Here is a 16,149-nt window from a genome sequence, read left to right as displayed (position 1 = left end):
GCTATCTTCGTTCCACCCTTCCAAAGAGTTTGCTAAGAGGTGCCATTTTATGTTGATATTTTTAGACTTGGTGACCCCAATACACAACAAATCTCGGCAATTCTTAAACTGCGATCCTTGGGTTTTGGCTTATGGCCTCCCTCACCATCCTCCTTACTGTCTGTGGACAATATGCACTCACATCCTCTTCCTGGCAAGTTTGCGACCATTCCATTTTACGCCTTTTTATTATTGCCATTACAGTGCTAAGTGCTATGTTTAAACGTTCATGTATTTCTTTTTTTGAATTGACAGTTTTTGGCTTTTCCCATGCTGATGGTTGACAAAGGGATTTTGCATGCTTGTTACCTCCAATAATTTTGCCACCTGTGTTTCTGGGGAAAAAATTTGATTACTAAATAAAAAACATTGAAACAAATGTTTATTATATCCTGTATTTTTTCTCCATTTTTATTATGGTTTTCCACATACAGTGTTTAGTGTCTTTAAGTTGTGTTGTGGGAAATAGTTTGGTGTTATTGGCGGTGTGGTACTCTGGTTGCTGGAAAAGATCTTGTAGGAATAAACTGCAGGTAATGTAAGTTACCTGTGAGTCAGCATCCAGCTGTGCTACAAAGGTTAGCCAGATTTGTTAGATATAAAGAGATAACATCAGCAGGTCCATTGTTGTTACCGCTGTCTTGTGACTCTTTATTTGATGATTTGTTGTTTTTCCTGTAAACCCTGGGTATATAGAGGGAAACATGGAATGGTTCGAGGAGACTCGCCAATACGATCTCCTGCGCCCCATTCGTGTATAGCTATTCATATTGCACCCTTCCACGTAATTATATTTCTGCACTGCACATTGTTGAATAAATTGTATTAATTTGAACCTGCATCCTCTTGACTCCACTGCACACTTAGCAGTTTAGTGTCCTAACAGACATAGACAACCTAGGATACCTGCACCCCGTAGTCACTCGCCTATACACCAGTGCCGTCATAAGATACATACTAAGTGCATCATTGTAGGCTATACAGGCCACAGGCACGTCCGCATCTACATAGATAGATAGGGATCGTATAGAGCCGTACTATTACTAAACACAACAGGGGAATCATCCAAAGTGAGATACACTGCACTGTACATACACTGTGAAACATGCATTCACCACCGCATACCTGTTGCCACCTGTCCCTTGCGACAAACCTCACAAGTGAGCAGCAGGGAGACCTATTTGAATGAAAGCTGGGAAGTAGTATGAGTAAGTTTTGCCATGCTAAAGACACATGTGAGTACATGTCGAACAGCAGCGAGGAACAGTGGTTGGGCAATTTCACAGTTACACAAAGCTGTTGCAACTATCAGTAAGAGATTTCAGCTGACCAAACTCTCTTAACATTTTCTACATGTTTCACAGGTGAGCAAAATAAAAAAGCATTTCCAGGCACACCTAGGAAATGTGTAAACCGAAGCGTATTTGTGCGGGTCTTACCTGAAGGACAGCTCAAACACTGACCCGCCACTGTCATTACAGACAGCAAGTGTTGGGTCATCAGTGAACTGAGAAGCAAAGAAAGACATGTAACATCAATAGGAGGTATAATTGACAATTCGTTCCAAACACGGTACAGACAATCCGTTTCATATCCAGTTGAATCTCCCCAGAGCCCATGCCATGCTGGGCGAGGTCCCTGGGAGAGCTGTACCTTGACGTGCAGGATAGCAGTACCAGGGGGGTGGGCCTCTGTGATGGTCCGCAAAAGCTTCCCATTGGCCAGATCCCACATGGTGATCTGTGCACAGAAGTGTGGGATGTGAACACTACAGACAACAACAAAACATTCTGTGTGTGCGGGGCATACAGATAAGGTAAATATACACATTTCACATTATTATGACATATTATTGCACAGACTAAAAGATTCATATCAAACCAAATATGACATTCAGAAGATTCATACAAAACAAGAGAAGGCATGTAGACGTGGAGAAAAAATTCATTCAGGAATCTCCTCTTAGAGAGATGTTCACATGTATGGGTACCACATATTCACACATATTTTCTGGATGCACCATTCAACCAATGCTGAATGTTCCTCCTGTTGGCACGCATGTAGCGTGACCAGCCTGAGACATGTGTTTGTGCGTGTGTCTGTATGAAGTGTGCGTGCACGTGGGTCTGTGTGTGTCTGTGTGTGTATGTGCGTGTGCGTGTATTACACTCATGTGCATGGTTCTTCAACGCATGTGTCCCTGGTTCTGATTTGCACTTTACTGTATGTCGCTAAGGGCGGCACAGATGGTGCAGTGGGTAGCACTGCCGCCTCACAGCAAGGAGGTCTTGGGTTCGAATCCCGGTCGGCCGGGGCCTCTCTGTGCGGAGTTTGCATGTTCTCCCCGTGTTTGTGTGGGTTTCCTCCGGGTACTCCAGTTTCCTCCCACAGTCCAAAGACATGCAGGTTAGGCTGATTGGAGAGTCTGAATTGCCCGTAGGTGTGAGTGTGTGAGTGAATGGTGTGTGTGCCCTGCGATGGACTGGCGACCTGTCCAGGGTGTATTCCTGCCTTTCGCCCAATGTATGCTGTGACCCTGTTCAGGATAAGCGGGTAAAGATAATGGACGGATGTACGTCGCCGATGCATGGTAATGTAATGTAATGGTTCACCTGTCCTTTTGCGAAGCCGCAGAGCAGGCGAGAGCAGTCGTGATTGATGCTGAGCGCAGACACGGCGCCATACTGCGCCCCCACCGCTGTGCTGCCCAGACACAGCCGCAGCGCCTGGCTCGCGTCTGGGACAGGAAGAGCACAGGACAATCCAATCAGGATCCGGTTAAGGGTAAGAGCCACACAGACATCCAATAAGAGCGGAACAATAAAGTTCCAAGCTGGGCGGTGCCTTGCATGGCAGCCAATCACGGTTGGTGCGTTTATGAATGGGTGAATGAGAAGCATCAATTGTACAGCGCTTTTGATACAGGCGCTATATGAATGCCAACCATTTACATTTACCATTTACATTTAAAGTTCAATGAAAAGAAATAAGCAGTATGAAGCAAATGGTGTGTGCTACGGTTTCCTCAGCCTAGCCCTGCGAACATCAATGTCATCTCTTTATAGAACTCTCAAATCACCACCAGATTGGACCAGAGTGTTACTTCAATTCTAAGAGACTATTACCCAATAGGGTAATTCTGATGGAGAAAAGTTCCTTTTCAATCTTGACCTCTCGGATCTTCTTCATATTTGATATTTGTAATGTAACCCTCAAGTAACAATCTTCAAGCACAAACTATCATTAAGGAAATTAGGGACCAAGTGTCCATTTCCACTCCACCTTTGGGCAAACCCGCCTCAATTTATTATTATTATTTCTTACAGCCTTACTGCCCCGTCCCTCGGTGGCCCAGTAGGATCGTGCGGCCTGTAGCGTAGTGGTTAGGGTAAATGACTGGGACACGTAAGGACGGTGGTTCTAATCCCGGTGTAGCCACAATAACATCTGCACAGCCATTGGGCCCTTGAGCAAGGCCCTTAACCCTGCATTGCTCCAGGGAGGATTGTCTCCTGCTTAGTCCAATCAACTGTACGTCGCTCTGGATAAGAGCGTCTGCCAAATGCCAATAATGTAACGTAATGTGCGACCCTGAGAGCGACACGCCTTCTCCAAACCGACTCGTCTCAGTTAGACCGTTACTCCGAGGCGCTCCGAGGCGCTGTATACAGCGACCCCACTAACCCTGCCAAGTCCCTCCCCTGGAGCAGAGAGCTGGCCAAACACGGCTTTTTGGCAGGACCAAGAATGGAACGTCCTCGGTGTGCAACCGCAAGTGGACTGCATCCACCGCAGCTCCCTGCCTGCCTGCCTCCCCGCCTCCCCACCTCTACTTTTAAGACCTACAGTTTGACCACCATAAATGTTAGAAGAAAGAGTGGAGAGGTCATTGAATAGGATTTAATGATAAACATTACGTTTTGGCGAGGTTCTGACCAAACTCTTTCGATTTAGGCAAATATCCCTGTTTATTTGAAATTCCACAGGACAGCCTGTTTTTTAGAGGTGAAATGGTCTGCCAGTTGATAGTCAGATATAGTTACAGCCAATCTGGTCAAAACCATACTGGTTGAAAAAAGAAATTTGGTCTGTTCCTAACTATAAGTATAGCCATTAAATCACTTTCACCTCCTGTGGACTGTCCAGTGGAAGGCAAAGAAAGACCGAAGCTGAGAAAGCACCACACTGCAAACACAAAATGGCCCATGCTCCTAAGGCTAGGTTCGTTCTCTGCCTCAGTTTCTGATTCGCAATCACATCATATGAATGGAGACCACAAAACGTCAGAAAAGACTTCCTGCTTACCAATAACAGATGATATTACAGATGGCCATACCCCGATCAGTACAGATAAACATACTTTTCTTATCTTTCACAATCATTTGGAAACTGAAATGGTGTTTGACTGCATGCTCAACACTCAGGGGAAAATAAAGCAAGTACAAACATGCTGTCAGCTTACAGAGCCACACATTTCAACCAACCCTTGACTGCCTTTTCAAAATGGGTGAATTGAAACTGGTATGATATGGCAACATTCACAAGGTCTGATGGCGAAAGACTAACACAGAGCAAGCAACTCTACCTTTTCCTGTTTGTCCCAAACAAGTCAGGGCATAGCAGGGAGACAGACCAGGGAAATATTAAATAAACACTGACAGATTACCAGTTCTGATTACATTATTCCTGGGAGGGAAGCTAACCATTTAGATATCATGCAAGGTGTATTAATAAGAGCACACACACACAGTACAGTTACTGAATGTACTATTTAAATGACATAGAATAATAAATATGTTAGGTCATAGAAGTGATACACATCCCCGTAATATGGATCTTGCAATTAGATTTTTGACTGTATGTTCAATGCATTGTGGGAATAAATAAAAATGCTACCTTGCTAAGAGAAGCACGTACACCACAATTTCCCCAACATAGAATAGCAACACGAAATAAGTACCTGTCCCACTGAGAGCCTGTTTGTGTATATTTAAACAGAGTGCGCTAAGTATGAGCATGCTAACCTGTCCCACTCAGAGCCTGTTTGTGTATGTTTAAACAGTGTGCTAAGTATGAGCATGCTAACCTGTCCCACTCAGAGCCTGTTTGTGTATGTTTAAACAGAGTGCGCTAAGTATGAGCATGCTAACCTGTCCCACTCAGAGCCTGTTTGTGTATGTTTAAACAGAGTGCGCTAAGTATGAGCACGCTAACCTGTCCCACTCAGAGCCTGTTTGTGTATGTTTAAACAGAGTGCGCTAAGTATGAGCATGCTAACCTGTCCCACTCAGAGCCTGTTTGTGTATGTTTAAACAGAGTGCGCTAAGTATGAGCACGCTAACCTGTCCCACTCAGAGCCTGTTTGTGTATGTTTAAACAGAGTGTGCTAAGTATGAGCATGCTAACCTGTCCCGCTCAGAGCCTGTTTGTGTATGTTTAAACAGAGTGCGCTAAGTATGAGCATGCTAACCTGTCCCACTCAGAGCCTGTTTGTGTATGTTTAAACAGAGTGCGCTAAGTATGAGCATGCTAACCTGTCCCGCTCAGAGCCTGTTTGTGTATATTTAAACAGGGTACTCTGAGTATTAGCATGCTTTACTCACCAAAGAGCAGGGCCAGCCCATGTGATGTCCCAACTGCAATGACACTGGACACTGTCTGGAAGCAAAGGGTGAAGGATGAGCCATTCATAGGGAGATGTCAAAGTGTAGGAATACATTAAATGTATGACATTCCACAAAAACTGTTTTCTTACTATTGCTGTGGGCAACCCAGCATCAACTTTGTCCTGTGATGATGAGAGAACAAACACATTTATTTAGATATTCATGGGTGTGTTTGTGTGTGTTTCGAATGGTAGTCATAGAGTATATCACTGTATATGTTTAAAATATTTATAAGTTTAATTTATTTACAATAAGCATGAAAGAGGGTGTCTGTGTAAGTTCAGAAGAGTAATTATTCGATTGTGTCAGAGGCTCAGTGTGTCCCAGTCAGAGCTCTGGGGCGGCCTACTCACAGCAGCAGAGACAATCTGGGCGGAGATGCCTTTCAGGGTACTGTGTCGGAGCACAGAGCCATGTACCGTGGCAGTGCTCTCCACTGGCCTCCTCCTCCTGCCACACATACGCACAGACACACACACGCACGCGCACAGACGTGCACACACACACGCACACGCGCACATACACACACACACACACACAAACACAGTCACAGGCTGCCCATCCACTGTGCTGCGTTGATCACGCAATCGTTTTGGATTCAAATACGTTTCTATGCTCGATTGTTCTTGCCTGGTGCATTTGAGCTGACAAAGAGGACCAAAAGGCAGGGTCTGAACTTTTTGAGAGTATTTCATAGGTTCCAATACACCAGACAAGCTCAGCGAAGTGGAGAAAAGTATTTGAACCCAACTCAATTACGTATTTTGCGCAGGAATGCTGTGGTGATAATGGCTACAACAATCACTGTCAAGCCGGCGTACCTCTTCAGGTGTGTGCGGTCACCGCTGTCAGAGCTGGCCAAGGAGGACGTCTCGCAGGAGTGGGCATCCATGTTCTCCGTGTTGAGCAGGTACGTATCCTCCAGGACAAAAGGCTCCTCCTCATCCTCAGGCTGAAACACAGGTGTTGAGAGTCAGGGGGGCAGCGGGGCGCTAGAGACTGGAGGTACGGGGAAAGGGAGCATACTCCTCACCTCATTCAGAATGCTCTCCAAGGTGGGAGGAGTGTCCACTTGAGGGATGTCAAACTCTTTGTCATCAATCTATAACAGGCATGTCATCAATTTACTATTATTATCATAATTTTACATTATGGACTATCATCCTGATATTATGTCAAAGTGTGAAACTTTTCGACGACATCTAATCTGGAAGTCATATAAGGGCATACATTATTAGATACAATTCGATGCTAAAAAACTGGCGGATTTGTTCGCGACTACTTAGTAATACTGTTCAACAAACTAAAGTCTTCGGTACATTACAATGACGTGAGCGTCAAGATATTTAAAGACCTAATTCTAATCTATGCAGTCGAATCTATGCAGTTGTGAGTACAGTAGATACAAGCAACGTAACACTTCTCGAAGCAATACTTGATCAGACTGTGACATTCTCCTTGTCCAATTTACAGTCTGGATCGTCGTTACATTAGCAGCAACCAGATAGGCTAATGTTATTAATTTCTCATTCCGTTTAAATAGGCTAGGCGACTACGAAAAATATTAGACGACTGGAGCACTCACCGCATCTATGTCCATTAAATTCAGCTGGGAAGACGCAGAAACCAAACTGCGCGTATCTGGCGATTCCGACATATCGGAATTTTAGCTATACAAAATTAAATACACAAAAGCACAAGAGAATAAATATATTTGGCGGAGCCGTGTTTGTATTCCGCAGCCATTGACATCCTTCTGTTTCTGTCGGAAGTGACGTAAGCCATACTGCCATCAACGTCACATCTCCACTTCCTAGTAAACAAAAGGGATATTAATAGTTTGTTTTACATGACTGTCCCGATTTAATTTTTTGAAGTGTTAAATGTTCCAAATAGCCTTTTAAAAGTAAAAATGTCAACAGAGCATTGAATAAAACTACGTTTGTCTTGATTTGATTTATAGGCAGTGCGTAAAATATTTTTATCGTATCTACATTATTTTTCACTAACATAATTTTTCAAACAGAAACGTTAACCACTGAATAAAATTCTAGGAAAATGCTATAAAATGCTAGGCAACAAGACTGTCAAACTAGATTCTGCTAGGCAGTTTTTATTATTATTATTATTATTATTATTATTATTATTATTATTATTATTATTATTTGTAATTTACCCAATTAGGGGTTACAATTAAGCCCAAATCAATGTATAATAAACATGCTAACAGTGTAGCCTAGTGGCTAAGGTACATGACTGGGATCCAGGAGGTTGGTGGTTCAAGCTCCAGTGTAGCATGATAAGATCCATGCAGCTGTTGGCCCTTGGTCCTTAACCCCTCATTGCTCCAGGGGGGATTGTCCCCTGCTTAGTCTAATCAACGGTAAGTCGCTTTGCATAAAAGCATCGGCTAAATAAATGTAAAGTAATCTGTAATGTCATTCTATGTACTGATCATTTCTACAGTGCCTTCTACTTCTGTGTTTCTTTTTCCTGGGGTTCCTGCCCCTCTTCTACCCTGAGCTGACGGACCACTCCAGTTCTGTCCCCTGCTCTGAGCTCATGGACTACTGCAGCCCGGCTTCCTCCCCTGGGGTTTGCCCACACTTCAACATCCTGGAGCTACAGATACATCAGCCCCCCCTTTTGAAGTGCATATTTTCAATCCCTTCATGTGGACTTTCCACCTTACCTCCTAGTTAATGCCTAAGCTGTTACCCACTCAACCAATTAATTGATAGATTTTTTAGATTACATTTCTGTTATATCCATTCTACCTTTACACCTCTCCAGCCAGCAGAGCCATTGACAGTTTTTCTCCCCATTTGTGAGTTGTTGTTGTTGTTGTTGTTGTTTTTTGTTTGTTTTTTTACCTCTTGTGCTTGCAATCTTGGGGTCAGGTGATTTCCCCTTTTTTCCATCTGCTACTCTGTAAAGTGTTTTGTTTTGAAAAGTGCTACACAAATAAAATGTAATTGAACATCCAGAAGTGGATAAAATCTGTGTTACTTTCACAAATACAAAAACATGATACTGTTGAGAAGGCATATTCATAATATAATAAGTGCAAAGTTAGCTGGACAAACCAAACATTTGCATTGTAAACAAAAGTAAGTGGCACTACAAAGCTAACATATAATGCTTTCCATATAATATCACTATCCCAGAAGGAAATTGGAACAGAGAAAGCTAAAGAGGATAGCTATAGAGGGTCAGGGGAGTCATAGTGCAGTCTGAAGTGCTGGGTTTTCAGTCTGTCTCTCAAAACATGTGTGAACATCTGCTTTCTGACCACTGTGGGAAGCTCATTATACCACTAGAGGGCCCAGAACAGACTTAAAATGTGACTGAGATGTGCAGACACATGGAGGGCAGGGTGAGGCCTGGTGTGTTTGGTCTTGTGGAAAAAGAGGAGAAAGATAAGGAGATTCATTCCAATCCCTTATTTTTCTCCTCCTTTTACTTTTCTTTTTTCATTTTCTTGCTCCTAGCTCCACCCATCGGCAGAGGCTTGGAAAAGACGAAAGAAGACGGAAAATCAAGGAAACGTGAATTAGGCAAATGGAATGCCCTTGCTCCTTCAAACGTGAGCTAAATTTGGATGACCAATACTAAATGTATTTGTATATAATTTGAAAACTTAGCATTATAGTTTGTACTGACGTTTAAATAAAAAATGCCAATGCAAATTCCTACAATTGATACTACTCAAAATGCATGGATTGGCACAACTGTTTGGTGGCAAACCTGTCCGATTAGTGGTAAAATCACGATTACACAAATGCATGTTCTATACCTGTCAAATGTCAATGGTTATTTCCCATGATACTGGGGACCCCAGACCACACCACAGGGGAGTCACTAGACTTTTTTGTTTCACTTTGAAATCAGCAACCAGTTCAGAGTCAGACTCAAGGTGAAGGAATTAACTGTGTGTCCAGTTTTAACTGATCAAGTAAGTGCTCAATAACAATGAGTAGGCACATCCTGAGGCTCTCCAGGATGGTTGGTGATGCTGTGAAGGCAAACAATTTCTCTGCAATGCCCAGAAAAGCCCACAATACAACCACTACCTGAAACACAGAGAGTATGAGGCAGCATTTTGTTTGTAAAAGATTCTAAGCTGGTTTAAAATGGTTTAAGATGCGTAAACTGCTGGTCAGCTGGTGAATAGGCTGCAGAATTGGCTTTTAGAATAGGCTGGTTGACCAGAAAAACACATCTTAAACCAGATTGACCACCTTAGGTTTCAAATGGAATTTTCAGAAGGATTACAATAAACAATTTGACTAATTAAAGCCAACTTTTCTTCTTTATTCAATAATTAAGAACAGCAGTTTGCACAAAATCCATCATCAGCCTTTTCCGTGCACTGCAGAGTTAAACTTCTCTGGAAACTCTAGAAACCGCATCAATAGAACATCCCGCTCTTGCCAGAATTATTTTGCTGCAGTGGATTATGAATACACAATCCAATAAATAAGAAAAAACATTGCAGATGTTTTCAGAATTAACAACAGCCAACTCAAATTCCACATTATTTACTCTTTTGCGCTTTTCAGCCAGAAGAGGGCAACACAGGCACCATTAATGTCAGAGGAGTTGCAGGATTGCCAGTTTTCAGTAGCTCATGCACAACATTTGGAGAGGCTCTGCAACCTTTACAAGTAGCCAAAGTAAGGATTAATAAGTCAGCCAAGCTCAAGATACAATCACCATAGCAAATTTTGCTTGGCCTAATTCCGGAAAAGAAACAAGAACATAAAAATGTCATTCAGTGCATTGAGATTCATAATTTTGTGTAGACTCTAGAGCAGTGGTCCTCAGCATAATTTATCCACAGGCATGAATTCAGCTAAACCTGAAAATAGTAATCAAAATGTTTTACAGGGTGAAAACACACATTTTCTACCATTAGACACTTAGAACATATGTAGAGTACCCCAGTTCTAGAGAACTAAATCAGAACTGGCGGGTGGTGGGAGGGGAAGAGGTGAGTAGAGCTAAACATAAAAAAATAATATAATACACTTTCCATTGACATTCACTCCAAATTAAACATGGCTTTTTCATGCAGTTACAGCGTACAGTACAGGCTATGCATATTATTTCTGTATATTAACATGTTAGGCCACACTTAATTAAGAAACAGACCCAGAACATGTACTGTGGGAGAAGTTTGTGGAACCATTTGTTCCAAAGAGAAAGTTGGTTGCTCAACTTCATTCCATTAGACCAGGGGTCGGCAACCCTGGTCCTGAAGAGCCGCAAGGTGTGCTGGCTTTCGTCTCCACCTTAAAATAAGCAAGCGACTCAGACCCAAGAAACCAGGTGAGGTGAGTTAACCGTGTAATCAACGGCTTTCATTGATCAATTAATGCCAAGCAACAACGAAAGCCAGCACACCCTGCGGCTCTCCAGGACCAGGGTTGCCGACCCCTGCATTAGACACTTAGAACATATGTAGAGTACCCCAGTTCTAGAGAACTAAATCTGTATTCATGCTCATGAATGACAACCTGACTTATTCGGCCAGTTTCACAGATACAGATTAAGCCTAGTCCTAGATTAATTTCACATTTGAAAGATTCTCCATTCAGACTCAAATTAGTGGGGTTACAGGACTGGAGTGGTCCTTAGTCCAGGACTAAGGTGAATATGTGTGTGAAACTAGCCCATTATGTCCTGACATGAAATGTTTTACTGCGGTCTAATCTTTACACAAGGTGACACTGGTGTGTATAGCTATTTTGGCCATTAAGCCAGGGTAAATGATGGAAACAAAAGCTCAATATCTGTAAAACCCTGACCATAAAGAATACCGATGGAGGTCAGTGCCGGTTGTTGTTCAAATTGTGGTCGCAAAAATATTACTACTATAAACTGTAAAATATGACCACAGATTGTGCTTTTGCTACAACAGATTTAGAATACCATCCCTTTAAAAAACAGCACTACCTGCATCTTTATCCCTGACCCGGGACAACAGATGTAAACTAGCTCAATAGCTGCAGTACATTCAACTCCCTGTCAAATAAACAAAAAAAGCAATTTTTCAAACTACAAAATCCAACACTGCAAATGTTGGCCCAAAAACAGATTTATACCTCTCTGTAACTTGCCATTTACCTCAACTTTAGCGTTTGTGTTACACATTTTTCCTGGGTACTGTTCCCTGTGAATTCATATATGTTGTCTCTATATGCTTTCTCTGCATACTCTTTCTTTAGGATAGAGAACCTGCCCAAAACAATATTCAAACTGGAATGAGGCAGGTTATTGTGCAACGAAAGTGCTGTGCATTTCATGTTTGCTTTTTATAAATATAAAATAAGAATACAATATAGATGCTACCCATGAGTATAAAACTGTCCCCAGTACAGTGGTGCCAAAACCATCAGAACTGGCGGGTGGTGGGAGGGGAAGAGGTGAGTAGAGCTAAACATAAAAAAATAATATAATACACTTTCCATTGACATTCACTCCAAATCTGTAAAACCCTGACCATAAAGAATACCGATGGAGGTCAGTGCAGGTTGTTGTTCAAATTGTGGTCACAAAAATATTACTATGTTGTTACTATGTATATTAACATGTTAGGCCACACTTAACTAAGAAACAGACCCAGAACATGTACTGTGGGAGAAGTTTGTGGAACCATTTGTTCCAAAGAGAAAGTTGGTTGCTCAACTTCATTCCTGGCAGAACTGGTGTTTATGTTTTTTTAATCCACCCAATTATACTGGCCGAGCTTCTGAACAGCTGTGTGCACCAATGCTGTTTCACTTGCGTATTGGATCAGAGGAGCACATCGTCATCAAGGTCCTCAGCTGGAACTCATTTTCAGTAAATGGCTGATTAGCGGTAGGAAATCCTGAAATGGATCCCCCTGCACTGTGCATCTCAGACCTAGAGAGCTCCTGCAGTGTGCTCAGCCTGGTCTGGAGTAGTCCAAGGGGCTCTGCTTTACTGTAACTAATAGACCTGTTTAAGCTGTTCCACGCATAAACAACTGTAAAATATATGCACTAAATTACACCTACTGTGTATTAATGTGAAGGTCTCCCCATCCAGACTACTAACCTGCAATCATTTCAGGATTTTGTGCTAACTTCTGGCCTTAATTATTTATTTATTTAATTGACTCAATCACACCCCATATCTGATAAGTGTATGAGCACTGGCTACAGCTGCAGACTGTAAGTGTATCCTAATGATTTTACTGTGCTCAGTACAGGCTTGAACAAGAGTAATTTATAGAGCTGTCAGCGAATTAAAAACAGGGTTGGTTGGCACAAAACCAGTACGCAGACCGGCCCTCGAGGACCGGAGTTGTGCACCCCTGCTTTATATTCTCTGCTGATATAAATGTCACGTCAGAATGAGAATACAGCACAGTACATTGTTAATGGTGCATTTGGGCCAGTGAGTTTGAGTGGAGATATATGCAACCAAAAGGGCAATGGGATAACTAGGGAAAATAAGAAAATGGCAATCAACTATATCCAGAAATATGACACGACGAACATCACCCACTGGGACATCCCCATTGCCTCTCCACGGACAGTGAGCCATGACACAGACTTATTTTAAATGACTAAATGTTAGGAGAAACAATGTGTGCACCCTGTCAAATGACAGTAGTGGTGTGTTTAATGGTGTAGTATTACAGTACGACTTGAGTGTACTACTTTCCACAGCCCATACAGTCCCCTCCTAAAGTATTGGAAGAGCAAGGCCAATTCCTTTGTTTTTTCAATACACAGAATACATTATTGGCATTTGGCAGACGCTCTTATCCAGAGCGACGTACAGTTGATTAGACTAAGCAGGAGACAATCCTCCCCTGGAGCAATGCAGGGTTAAGGGCCTTGCTCAAGGGCCCAACGCTGTGCGGATCTTATTGTGGCTACACCGGGGTTAGAACCACCGACCTTGCATTTCTCAGTCCCAGTGTCCTAGTCATTTTACCTTAACCACTATGCTACAGGCCACCCACAATACATTTGGGGTTGAGATAAAAAGATGAACATGAGACAAGAGATCAGAATTTCAGCTTTTATTTCCTGGATTTACACCTAGAGGTGTTAAACTACTGGCACCTTTGGTATCAGACCACTCAGTTTTTAGGTGAGCAAATATATTGGAACAGAGAGTATTTAAGTAAATGAAAGTAAATACTTTCATTCATGTCTGCTCTGCTCACAAAACCCCCCAAGGATAGGAGCCTGTGGCCCAATATCACCATGTCTACATTAAAAATAATCCGGCCAGGACTTTAGCAAACATTTGTATGTGGGGCAAGCTCAGTAACAAGCGAAAGCACCACAGGACATTTTGCGCTCGAGTTGATGGGAAGCAGTGTGGAGCTCGTCAGGCACATCAAGTCTGATGTGAGGACTTATAGAGGACTTCACTTGAAGATCCTAATCCTCCGTCTAATTATGCATTAATCAAATCATTTCCACTAATGTAGATTTGCTGATGCCACCAACACTGACAATTTCACCATTCTCTTCCATACTTCAGAGATATTTACAGCACAGAAGATTGTATACACTCACAACTATATGAAGCACTGCCCTGCTTTCAGATGAACTAATATTTTTTTCCCTCATTCTCTCTCCTTCCGTTTAGCTGTTCATTTCCGTTGTCCAGATGTCAGTCCACCCCGGTGTAACTGGCAATGAGTCAAGCGAGAACCGTAATGCCATGTGTCAACGGGTGAGCCTTATCAAAGAAAGTGACCCACGTAACAGTCTGCTACTAAATGTCACTGGCACAGTAGAGCTCTAAAGGCCAATTTGTCCATAGAACTTTGTGCCCTCCTTATTTAATGACACGCTAACGTGCGTCTGGTCGAATGTCAAGTTCAGTTTTTCGATGGGATTTGCCAAGCAAACAAATATAAACTGTAAGACAGACCGTTTTGCATGGGTCCTCTTCCCAAAATATAGCAACATGTTCAGCAAAGTTGTGCAGTTCATTGTTAGGATACCATTATAACCATCTTATTCAGGTCACACAAATGCCCTATAGTACAAATCAGCTCCCTTGTCACAAAACTGTCTGAATGTATCCAACATAATGAAAGGCCAGAGCTGGAAGATGTCTCCCAGGCTAGAAGACCGCATTAAACAGTGGGACTTACGTTGCGGGAGTACTGGGTACCGATAACATTTTTCAGCATCTCACCTCTGAGTGCAGAAACACTACTAGCTGACATAAAAACACTACTAGCACCAAATACCAAGGTAGAGCTAATGGTCATGCCTTGGTTCGGATTTTTACATTCCCCACATTATTTAGTTACAGAGCTGAGACAGGTCGCCAGTAGATTCCAGGTCGCCTCCATTTCTCCGATTGGCTGGACAGCAGACATTTGATGCCTCAGATAAGTTCTTGTTCCTTGTGATAAGTTGGAAACCACAGCCTAGTCTCCATTAGGCCAAAGGACACCAAGGAGCTTGCATAGCTTAAGATGATCATATGAATAGCTGGCTAATTTACTGACATGACTTTTATGATTTCCCAACCGCAAGTCCGCCCTGTAATGTCAGACCTCATCCCCATATCTCACTAGAACATCACCATGTTGGATGACAGCTCTGGAACAACATGTAACATCAAATGTCCCTAAACGCCCACAAAAAGAAAGCCTTTTCAAAGCCTATTTACTCAAAAGCACAGATTTGGCTTTTTCAAAACGTGTGGGGAAATTATTTGAGATAACATTGAGTCTTCCTATCCTGCTGAACACCACTTTGATCCACAATGTGCTGACAATACGCACGTGTCAATTCCCGTAAGACACAAACCTGTTCCAGCAAAATGCACTGTGTCTTAGTTCTGCAACAAAGATTTGTGTAAACATTGAGCCTTGTGCAGTAACATTATATTCTTATCGTTAAATTTGTTTTGGTACTAAGGGCTCGTATGAGTGTGCCACGTCAGCTTCAACAAAAGCATGTGACCTAAATGACCAAAAACAGAGTGAATTCCCACCTTTTCATAAAGGTGCGCTTATGCATGAAAATGTTGAATTTGCATTATTGACGCCCCAAAAAATCCCTAAAAGGCTTGGCATGCCTGGAATGCCCCCCCCCCCCCCATCGATAAACTGTCTCTTATTCCACATAAACAGTACACTAAAGTATGTTCCTAAAAACATTTGAGGTGAGAAATAAGTAATGAAATTGCTGAATCTTGATTCATTTTTCATCTGCAACAACAAGTTTTGTGAGCCAGTCAAGCTGCGGTGGAAAGCATTTAATTTGCATTTATGCAAATAAAGAACCGTCAAATGTACCACAGTGCTCGCTGGACTGTGCCAATCATGCACTGCAAACATCTCCATGGAAAATGAATGGAATGCATTGCTTCCATGGTTCGTATGACCACTCACAAATAATGTTCCTCAGAAAAAATTCTAAATGGTGAGAAA

The 16,149-nt window shown here is 42.4% G+C and overlaps 1 protein-coding gene across 2 annotated transcripts in view; it reads right to left on the bottom strand.

Annotated features, from left to right (window-relative positions):
* The window catches only part of vps8 (VPS8 subunit of CORVET complex), a 110,749-nt gene extending 103,287 nt beyond the window's left edge, over positions 1-7,462 (bottom strand). For both annotated transcript variants that reach the window (XM_061235086.1, XM_061235087.1), the window contains exons 1-9: positions 7,291-7,462; positions 6,739-6,807; positions 6,527-6,657; positions 6,059-6,155; positions 5,795-5,827; positions 5,643-5,697; positions 2,652-2,776; positions 1,693-1,779; positions 1,479-1,546 (exon numbers count right to left, since the gene is read on the bottom strand). In XM_061235086.1, coding sequence (XP_061091070.1) covers positions 1,479-1,546; positions 1,693-1,779; positions 2,652-2,776; positions 5,643-5,697; positions 5,795-5,827; positions 6,059-6,155; positions 6,527-6,657; positions 6,739-6,807; positions 7,291-7,362 — 737 coding nt within the window. In that variant the 5' untranslated portion in view covers positions 7,363-7,462. The remainder of the gene's footprint in view (positions 1-1,478; positions 1,547-1,692; positions 1,780-2,651; positions 2,777-5,642; positions 5,698-5,794; positions 5,828-6,058; positions 6,156-6,526; positions 6,658-6,738; positions 6,808-7,290) is intronic.
* Between the last annotated feature and the right edge of the window lie 8,687 nt (positions 7,463-16,149).

Source organism: Conger conger, chromosome 3 (genome assembly GCF_963514075.1).
Source record: "Conger conger chromosome 3, fConCon1.1, whole genome shotgun sequence".
NCBI lineage: Eukaryota > Metazoa > Chordata > Actinopteri > Anguilliformes > Congridae > Conger > Conger conger.
Note: the sequence above shows the minus strand (reverse complement) of the source record. Positions and strands in the feature narration are given on the sequence as shown.